Source organism: Cherax quadricarinatus, unplaced genomic scaffold (genome assembly GCF_038502225.1).
Source record: "Cherax quadricarinatus isolate ZL_2023a unplaced genomic scaffold, ASM3850222v1 Contig579, whole genome shotgun sequence".
In the NCBI taxonomy this organism is placed as follows: domain Eukaryota; kingdom Metazoa; phylum Arthropoda; class Malacostraca; order Decapoda; family Parastacidae; genus Cherax; species Cherax quadricarinatus.
The window spans coordinates 96,569-107,500 of record NW_027195605.1 but is presented as its reverse complement, the minus strand read 5'-3'; the positions used below and the strand labels follow the sequence as shown (position 1 = coordinate 107,500).

The window sequence follows — 10,932 nt, the reverse complement described above, 5'->3', positions numbered from 1 at the left end:
TGATTCGTAAATCGACCATTTCGATAATCGACCGGCTTCCAGGAACGGATTACCGTCGATAATCGAGGGACCACTGTATATATATATATATATATATATATATATATATATATATATATATATATATATATATATATATATATATATATAAGTAGTAGGGAAGGCGGCTCATCACTGTATCAAAGGATGCCGTCTTTTCACGCCTATGTGTGAAATTTCGCACTATCTGATAATGACCCTTCTGGTCCCGTGCAGCGCGCCCGCCCGCGCGCCCGCCCGTACGCCCGCCCGTACGCCCGCCCGCACGCTCACACGCCCGCCTGCGCCCACCCACACCCATCCACGCCCGCGCCCACCCATGCCCGCACCCCGCCTGCGCTGCCCCTGAAGCACCTTCTGCAGCGTCGTCCAGATCGCCCCTGTCCACCAGAATTTTTTCCGATTTCTTTCCAATTTTTTTTGAATTTCACTTTCTTATGCTCCCCATTTCCTCGGATCAACACCCTTCCCCCACATCTCCCACCATCCACTTCTACTCTCTATGTCCAAATATTCCTGCTCCATCTCCTTGGATCAAGACCTCCTTCTTCTTCACACAACCCTCTAAATGCAATATTCCTGCTCTACTTCCTTGGATCAAGATTTACCCTCCTTCTCCATCCCCCCTGCCCCATCTCCCACCACCACCCACTCCTATACCTTCTATGCCCAAATATTCCTGCTCAATCTCCTTGGATCAAGACCTCCTTCTCCTTCACACCACTTTCTAAACACAATATTCCTGCTCTACTTCCTTGGATCAAGATTTACCCTCCTTCTCCATCCCCCCTGCCCCACCTCCCACCACCACCCACTCCTATACCCTCTATGCTCAAATATTCCTGCTCCATCCCCTTGGATCAAGATCTCCTTCTCGCTCACACCACCCTCTAAACACAATATTCCTGCTCTATTTCCTTGGATCAAGATTTACCCTCCATCTCCTCCCCCGCACCTCCCACCATCCACTTTCATCTCCCAATACCCTCTAAACCCAATATTTCTCCTCCACTTCCTTGGATCAAGACCTCCATCCCCCCAAAAGATTTCCATTTTCTTGAATTCTCCAACTCCTCGGATCAACACCTCTCTCTCACCCACGCCTCCCACTTCCACCCCCATCCCAAAATCCGTTATTCACCTCCTCGGATCAAGATCACCCTCCATGGAATAACTTTTCTCGATATCAATAATACAAAGATTTTCCCTCCACTTCCTAGGATCAAATTTTTGGATCCTCTCTATGCAGTTCTAACAAGTAACTTCCTCGCATGCATGACGTCACCCCACCTGTGTTTGCTCAGCGATCAGTGACGTCACGTGATGACCTCACACACACAAGCCAACAGACCGAATCGGGTCTGTCACCATAACAACCTCAACAACCCACAACTTATAACCTTTTTCTCGGCATCTCTAGTTCAACAACAATACCCACAACCCACATCATTTTCCATTTTATTTCACAATTTTTCCCCTTTCGATACATTTTTTCATAAATGACACTAATACACATTTTCACTCAACCAGGATAACCCAAATAATTCCTCATTTTCGTTAATACCCACAACAATCCACAATTTTTTACATAATACGACAAAAGATTCACTTGTCACGAATTAAGATTTCAATTCTATAAGCTCCACTCTCTATACCACACAACTCTCCTCAAGTCTAGACATCTTCTGTACAAATATGCAGAGCGAGGACTGCCCAGCGAGTCTTATCTGACTGACTGACCTCAGATACAGATCTCAGGTCAGACCCACCAAGTAATTTTTCTCTCTCTACCTCAACAATAACAGTCAGTTCTACCATAGAGAGAATTTAAGCCTAGATATGCTTCCTCATTCCATTCTTTTAAAATATATTCACAAAATACCTTTTATTTCAGTAAAATCTCCCTATTTCATTAAAATTCTAATTCAATTCTCTTCATACAACCTTCTCCATCTCACCCGCATTTCTTCACATGAACCCACCACCCATCTCCCACCAACATCTCGCAACCCCACACCATAACACAATTTTCACTCATAACCCACAATTTTTCTCGTTTTAACTATTTCATCAGAAAAAGACACCACAACACTTACAACTTATAAGCACTTACTTATCCATCAATTCACTAGTCACAATTTTACATATTATGACAAAAGATTCTCTTGCCACAAATTTCACCAATACAAGAAAAAGACTCAGGTCACACACACTATACACACTCAATTCACCTTTCTCAGTTCAACAAAAAGATACAAATTTCACTCAGAAATTTTTTCTCAAATGACACTAATACACAATTTCACTAATAACCCTCAAAAAATGTTTTTACATATTACGTTAATTAATACACACCACACACACACACACACACACACACACACACACACACACACAAACAAACACACACACACACAGCTCTTGGAGAGCGAAACGTTGCCAAAATAAAAATATCACATTAGATACACTTGTGTCCTTTTACTTTACATATTGTCGGTAATTCTGCCAACATTATTACAACTTATTTTGACAAGGGAAGTTTATGAATATTTTTTTTTGGTTCACTTTTAAGGGTAATACTGTGTAAAAAAATAAGAGAAAGCGTAAGCGGCGCATAATGTAAAGTGAGATTATAACATCAAATTTAGTATTGATTTTCATTTCCCATTAATTATCATGGTACTCATGATAATTAATGGGAGGAGGGCATTTGGTAATTTATGACTCTGTGACAGGTTACTCTTGGCTCATACATTAATATTTTTAGTGACAGCTATTATTCAACATTTCTATTATTTATTATTAAATTTATTCATTCATGATCATTCACCCTCATTCAGACCCTAGTTGCGTTTCCAGAGAAGCTTGACCGTATAGTTAATGTTTAAAAACAAATTATTAGTTGTTGGTTCCATCCATATGTTAGCATTCAAGAAGAACACTCGGTTGAATCTTTTACCTGTCTGGCCGCGGCGGTACCGTCCACAGTGGGTGACACCGTTGATCACCAGTGTGTCCCCGGGACACTGTGACACCCCAGCCATGCCCACAGCCCCGCCCACCTGCAGGACTTGAGTGGTGTCGGCGAGCGGTGGAGGACGAGTAGCGAGGTCGAGGCGCAAAACCGTGAAGATGACGCCGCAGTAGTCAGGCTGACGACGGTAGATCTGGTACTGACAAGTAGTGCTGAAACGACAAGCAAATGATGAAGTCCCAGCACGATCATGAGGCAATACAAAGTAGCAAGACAACAGGACAAACTTAACCATACCAAAATTGATGCAGCCGTCTACAGAATTCCTTGTGTAGGTTGTGATAAAGTTTACATAGGTGAGATTGCACAGAGCCTTCACATGAGATTTCTTGAACACAAGTATAGCTGCAACACTTGCAACTAGAACAATGTTTGTAAGGGGAAAACAGGCACATTAATAGAAAAGAAAAACGCTGAACTGATTAAACTAGACCAAGAAAAATTTGCTACTTCTGTAAATGAATGTTTTTTTTTTTAGGTTATTTTTCCCATGCTGAAACTAAATCTGAAGTCAGAAGTAACCCATCACGTAAGGTATCGGCAGCACAAATCCTACTCTAATGCTTGCTTGTCAGAAAGATTTGGAGAGCTTCAGTTTTGCATTTCTTTTGCTCCATTATATGAAATCTCTTTAAGATTAACATTAACAGACGAGGATGCCTAAACTGTGTAAACATCTTATATTGTATGTATGTGGTATACACCACATAATCAATGAGAAAACATAAATCATGTCACGACTGGATATAAACACTACATTGGTTGCAAGATATAATATGGACTCCATACATATATTGTAGGAAGCCCATACAATATATGTATGGGCTCCATACACAGTGGCTGAACGGGAAGAGCACATCTATGTTACTTGAAGTCCAATAGTGCGACGAGAACCGAAGAATCACCTAGATGACTTTTACTTCTACATTGTTAAGAGGCTCGTGGTTTTTCGAAGAAAAGCAAGAACACAATAGCATGTCCAGATTGTGAGTTAGGATTAAAACCTGTGCTTATGACAGTGAACGTGATAGTAGTGAAGAAACTGATAATGCTGATCTTTATGAACCACCAGATTCTGAGACTTTGATACAACCTCAATCATTCTGCAGGAGTTAAATGACCTTATGAGAGACCTCGACCTATCAAAGTAGAACTTGAACTGCGCTTACAAGTGGCACCTGTTAGCAGTATGAATAAAAAATATCTCATTTTCGTGCACGCCATACTTGTTTGACGGTATTCTAACAAATGAGGACTGGAGAGTGTTTCTGTACCGCTGTGAATGATCTCATGAAGAAACTGGGCTATCAACACCATTCTGATGAATGGTGACTATTTATCGATTCCAGCAAAGGTCAGCTTGGATGCAGCTCTCCTTCACAACGGCAATGAAAAGCCATCTGTGCCAGTGGCTTATTCTCTGGGATTAAAGGAGAGTCCATGGAAATTCTTAGACTAACAAAATACAGCGACAACAAGTAGGATATACATGTGCTTCTCCTTTGTTTATGAGGGAGTTGCGACGATGCTGATAACTACAAGATCAAAGAATGACGTGCAAGGAAAGACCCAGTTCTAGGAAAAATAAACATACAACACAGACCACTGGTGCACCTCAGAAAATGTTCCTTCCACCATTGCATATAAAGTTAGACTTAATGATGAACTTTGTAAAGGGTATGAATGGTGAAGGTGCAGGAGTTCTTTACCTTAAGGAAGAAAATGGAAGAGTTTTAACTGATGCAAAAACTTAAAACCAGAGTATTCGTTGGGTCACAAATACGTGAACTGTTATCCCATCTAATCTTTCTATCAAAACGGACTCCACTGGTGCTGACTGTATGGGAAGCTTTCAGACAGTTGCCCAGAACTTCCTAGGAAGACAAGCAATAAACAATTATGCCAGGTTAGTTCAAAACATGTTAGAAGCCTACAGAGCACCGGGTTGCCGTATGTCTCTAGAAATGGACTTTCTTCATTCACCCTAGGAAATTTTTCCATCCAGTCTTGGTGCTGTTAATGATGAGCATGGTGAAAGGGTTCAGTTAGGATATCAGTACAATGGAGGGACGCTATCAGGAGCGTTTAATCCCAACATGATAGGGGACTACTGCTGTTTTCTTGAGATAGATTCCCGTAGCTCGATTCCTAGTACACTCAGGTCACATACAGAGGTCCGAGGTTCGATTCTCCTGTACGGCTAGAAAACACTTGGACGAGTTTCCATAAAACACCTGCTGTCCTTGTTCACCCATCAGTAAAATGGGTACCTGGGTGTTAGTCGACTAGTGTGTGTCGCATTTTGGGATAAAAATTGGCCTAATTTGCCTGAAATGCTCTGCGTAACAAGCGGCTTTTTATATAGTAGTATGTCATTAATGTCAGCTATGACTGTATACCTTGTACATGTGCTTATAGAAATAAAGATATTATTATTATTATTATTATTATTATTATTATTATTATTATTAGTAGTAGTAGTAGTAGTAGTAGTAGTAGTAGTAGTAGTAGTAGTAGTAGTAGTAGTAGTAGCAGTAGTATTGTTGGTCATAAGCATAACGCCAGATGATTAAAATATTTTAGTTATTTTCTTCTTCCACTGAGAAAATGTTGCTTAAAGTCTTTTGTGCATTATTTTACAATTACTTTATAATGACTCATTCTATTTCCGTGCTGTAAATTTTACTGGAACATAATATATGAATAAACAATTCTTGAAATTATATGTTTTCAAATAACTAAAACTCCTGACGTGCAAGCTTAATTTCGACTTCAAATTTGGAATCACTATCTTGTACTACATATGAGCACCTATATTTATCTCAGTGAATTATGAGTGAGGAGGCAACAGGACAAGAAGACGGTGTTCAGAGGCTGCACACATCAAAACTATCAAACCTATCCAACAGTTGGATGATTTAGCTTCGTCACACTCTCCTTAACAAATACTTTTTGTAGGTTATTTGCCAACTAGACAGTCACTAACCAGTCTTCTGTTACGTGACTGTTACATGCATTTACCTCGTATTATTTTTCTGTGTGATGTAGAAATGTCACATGTGATGTGTATTAACCTAATGTTCACGTGTGTTCGAAACGTTGTCCTTAAAATAATTATTTCGCCTGCAAATATTGTTCGATTATAATACTTTTCTACGTCCTATTTAAATATAAATTTATGCAAGTTGAGATATATGAATTCCATTAATTTATAGTTAACCAAAGCATTTATGTCTATTCTCTAGTATGGAGGCCAGAAATTTTACCGGTCTAGATGAGGCCTTACCCATGATGTGTAAAGTAATAGTTTACCTTTGTTGCTACTCTTGCCTTTTTTAAGAAAAATATAAACAGTCTATTGGATTTACTAAGGATATTTAGGCGCTACTGACTTGTAGGAACCAGATGCACAGGTGTGATACTGTCACCTGGCCAGGTGTGATACTGTCACCTGGCCAGGTGTGATACTGACTGTCACCTGGCCAAGTGTGAGACTGTCACCTGACCAGGTGAATAAAGCAAATTTACATGACCAAGGGAAGTAGGGCAATATACATATGCAAAGCTATTACCTGGCTAGGTGAAGTGGAGCAGGTGTGAAGGTGTGGGATTGTCGCATAGTCAGGGGAAGTGAAACAATATACAGGTGTGTGACTGTCACCTGACTAGGTGTGGGATTGCCATTTCCCACCTGGTTAGGTGTGGAATTGCCATCTCCCACCTGGTCAGGTGTGGGATTGCCATCTCCCACCTGGCCAGGTGTGGGATTGCCATCTCCCACCTGGCCAGGTGTGGGATTGCCATCTCCCACCTGGCTAGGTGTAGATTGCTATCTCCCACCTGGCTAGATGCAGGATTGCCATCTCCCACTGGTTACGTGGGGCACTGCCATCCCAGTTAGCTCTTGTTCCAGCTTGCATTACCTCTTACTTACCCAAAATACGAGCAAATAAGTTGATGAATGAGTCACTTAACTAAGAAGATTGATGGTCTGAACACATCATCTTCAAGCTGAGGGACTGATTACCTCAAACTCATTCTCGTCTTCCTCCGTTCTTCTCTGTATTGGACTGAAGAAGCCACTGGCTGGCGAAACTTTTACACAATACATCCAAATGTTACTCAAGTATCTCAATCGACATTATTATTCTTTTAGTGTTGATGTGAATCCTAATGTTAGCTCAGTTTGTTGTGAAGGGTATTGTGTGGAAGTCAAACTTGGCAGAACATTATATGAAGCCAAACTTGGCAGGGCATTATATGAAGCCAAACTTGGCAGTATATTATATGAAGCCAAACTTGGCAGGATATTATACGAAGCCAAACTTGGCAGGACATTATATGAAGCCAAACTTGGCAGGATATTATATGAAGCCAAACTTGGCAGGATATTATATGAAGCCAAACTTGGCAGGATATTATATGAAGCCAAACTTGGCAGGACATTATATGAAGCCAAACTTGGCAGGACATTATATGAAGCCAAACTTGGCAGGATATTATATGAAGCCAAACTTGGCAGGATATTATATGAAGCCAAACTTGGCAGGGCATTATATGAAGCCAAACTTGGCAGGGCATTATATGAAGCCAAACGTGGCAGGATATTATACGAAGCCAAACTTGGCAGGACATTATATGAAGCCAAACTTGGCAGGACATTATATGAAGCCAAACTTGGCAGGACATTATATGAAGCCAAACTTGGCAGGACATTATATGAAGCCAAACTTGGCAGGACATTATATAAAGCCAAACTTGGCAAGACATTACATGAAGCCAAACATGGCAGGACATTATATGAAGCCAAACGTGGCAGGATATTATATGAAGCCAAACTTGGCAGGACATTATATGAAGCCAAACGTGGCAGGAGATTATACGAAGTCAAACTTGGCAGGACATTATATGAAGCCAAACGTGGAAGGGCATTATACGAAGTCAGACTTGGCAGGACATTTTATGAAGCCAAACTTGGCAGGATATTATATGAAGCCAAACTTGGCAGGATATTATATGAAGCCAAACGTGGCAGGATATTATATGAAGCCAAACTTGGCAGGGCATTATATGAAGCCAAACTTGGCAGGATATTATACGAAGCCAAACTTGGGAGGACATTATATGAAGCCAAACTTGGCAGGATATTATATGAAGCCAAACTTGGCAGGATATTATATGAAGCCAAACTTGGCAGGGCATTATATGAAGCCAAACTTGGCAGGGCATTATATGAAGCCAAACGTGGCAGGATATTACACGAAGCCAAACTTGGCAGGATATTATACGAAGCCAAACTTGGCAGGTCATTATATGAAGCCAAACTTGGCAGGACATTATATGAAGCCAAACTTGGCAGGACATTATATGAAGCCAAACTTGGCAGGACATTATATGAAGCCAAACTTGGCAGGACATTATATGAAGCCAAACTTGGCGGGACATTATATATAGCCAAACTTGGCAGGACATTATATGAAGCCAAACATGGCAGGACATTATATGAAGCCAAACGTGGCAGGATATTATATGAAGCCAAACTTCGCAAGACATTATATGAAGCCAAACGAGGCAGGACATTATACGAAGTCAAACTTGGCAGGACATTATATGAAGCCGAACGTGGCAGGGCATTATACGAAGTCAAACTTGGCAGGACATTTTATGAAGCCAAACTTGGCAGGATATTACATGAAGCCAAACTTGGCAGGACATTATATGAAGCCAAACTTGGCAGGATATTATATGAAGCCAAACTTGGCAGGACATTATATGAAGCCAAACTTGGCAGGACATTATATGAAGCCAAACTTGGCAGGACATTATATGAAGCCAAACTTGGCGGGACATTATATATAGCCAAACTTGGCAGGACATTATATGAAGCCAAACATGGCAGGACATTATATGAAGCCAAACGTGGCAGGATATTATATGAAGCCAAACTTCGCAAGACATTATATGAAGCCAAACGAGGCAGGACATTATACGAAGTCAAACTTGGCAGGACATTATATGAAGCCGAACGTGGCAGGGCATTATACGAAGTCAAACTTGGCAGGACATTTTATGAAGCCAAACTTGGCAGGATATTACATGAAGCCAAACTTGGCAGGACATTATATGAAGCCAAATTTGGCAGGATATTATATGAAGCCAAATTTGGCAGAATATTATATGAAGCCAAACTTGGCAGGGAATTTTGTTGAAGCTAAACTTAGCAGAGCATGTTGTGAAAAGAAGCCAAACTAGGCGGTGCATGTTGTGGGAGCTAAACTTAGCAGAGCATTATGAAGTCAAATTTACCAAAGCTTGTTGTGGAAGCACAGCATGATGTGATAGCAAACCTTGGCAGGGCATTTTGTGAAAGGCAACCATGATGGTGCATGTGGAATCCAACCTCAGCAGGGCACATTGTGGAAGCCAGATGTTGAGGAAACCAAGGTTGCAAGCCATGATGTGGAGGACAAGCTTGAAAAGACATGTGGCAAAAGCATAACATGATATTGCATGTTGCGAAAGCCAAAAATGGAGGGAAAATCTACCAGAGTATGTTGTGGAAGCCAAACTTGACAGGGCATGTTGATGAAGCCAAAATTGCAAGCTTTTATGTGGAAGCAAAACTTGGGAGTGAATTATGTGAAGGACAAACTTAGCAGCGCCTGTTGTGGAATCCAAACTTACAAGGGCATAATACGTAAGACAACCTTAAAAGGGCATGTTGTGGAAGCCAGATGTGCAAAGGAAAGTCTTGGAAGCCAAATTTGACAGGGTATGTTGTGGAATCTAATTTTAGCAGGACATGACGCTGAAGCCAAACTCAGCATGGCATGCTGAGGAAGCAAAACATGACAAGGCATTATGTGGGGGCAAGCCTTCGCTGGGTATGTTGTGAAAATCAAATTAGACAGGACATGTTGTGCCAAATAGCTTTTTTAATTCCCACTTTGGAGGGCATGCAATGGGAATTAGTATTTTATGCCCACTCGGCAGGATCGTGGGCATAAAACAGTGTTTTATGCCCACGTATAAGTGCATGTTGTGGAAGCCAGACTCAGGCGTTATATTAATGTTCACGTTTTATGAGAAAGATACCTGTGTATTATCTAGTCAATTTATACATATTATAAACCCTTATCTCATTATATACTCACTTGGCAGGGTAGTTGTTAGGGTAGCCAGGGGAGTGGATGAAGAATTCATCACTGTTGATAAACTCATCACAGTGGAGCACATCATCTGTAGATACACGGTTTGGTTAGTAATTCATCATAGTTCAACACCACCTCCTCCCTCTTACCCCCCTACCTCCTATACCTCATCGTCCCTACCTCTTATCCCTTGTCCCACTTACCTCCTATCCCTTGTCCCACCTACCTCCTATCCCTTGTCCCACCTACCTCCTATCCCTCGTCCCACCTACCTCCTATCCGTTGTCCCACCTACCTCCTATCCCTTGTCCCACCTACCTCCTATCCCTCGTCCCACCTACCTGTAGACAGCCTGTACTGTCTGCACAGACAGCCTTGCTGTCTGCCAGCTTAGTTCATATTTTGTGCCACTCAGGTGCTGCCCTCTGGGCTTGTCCAGGTCTGTGGGAAGCTGGTCCCACACACTCTCACTCACACAGCGGCCTAGCAGGAAGACACAAGGCCTACTACTAGCTCTCTCTCGTGTGATGGCCCTCCCGGGCCATGGGCACAACACACAAGCCTGTGTACCCACCACGACTTTTCAATAAACAAAGAAGTCTCGCGAAGACGTTTATAATTCACACCCCACTTTCAGTTCACCAAATAATCCGTTATAATTGGTGGGAAGCGGTGGTCGCAGCAGTTGTGTTTGCCTGGAGAGAGGAA

General features: G+C 41.5%; 1 protein-coding gene across 1 annotated transcript in view; it reads right to left on the bottom strand.

Moving 5' to 3' along the window:
- LOC128689026 (neuropilin-2-like) overlaps nucleotides 1-10,932 on the bottom strand; it is a gene marked incomplete at its 3' end in the record, with an annotated part of 77,503 nt that overhangs the window by 30,641 nt on the left and 35,930 nt on the right. The window contains exons 2-3 of the mRNA XM_070080539.1: nucleotides 10,228-10,312; nucleotides 2,999-3,225 (exon numbers count right to left, since the gene is read on the bottom strand). Of these exons, the coding sequence (XP_069936640.1) occupies nucleotides 2,999-3,225; nucleotides 10,228-10,312 (312 nt within the window). The remainder of the gene's footprint in view (nucleotides 1-2,998; nucleotides 3,226-10,227; nucleotides 10,313-10,932) is intronic.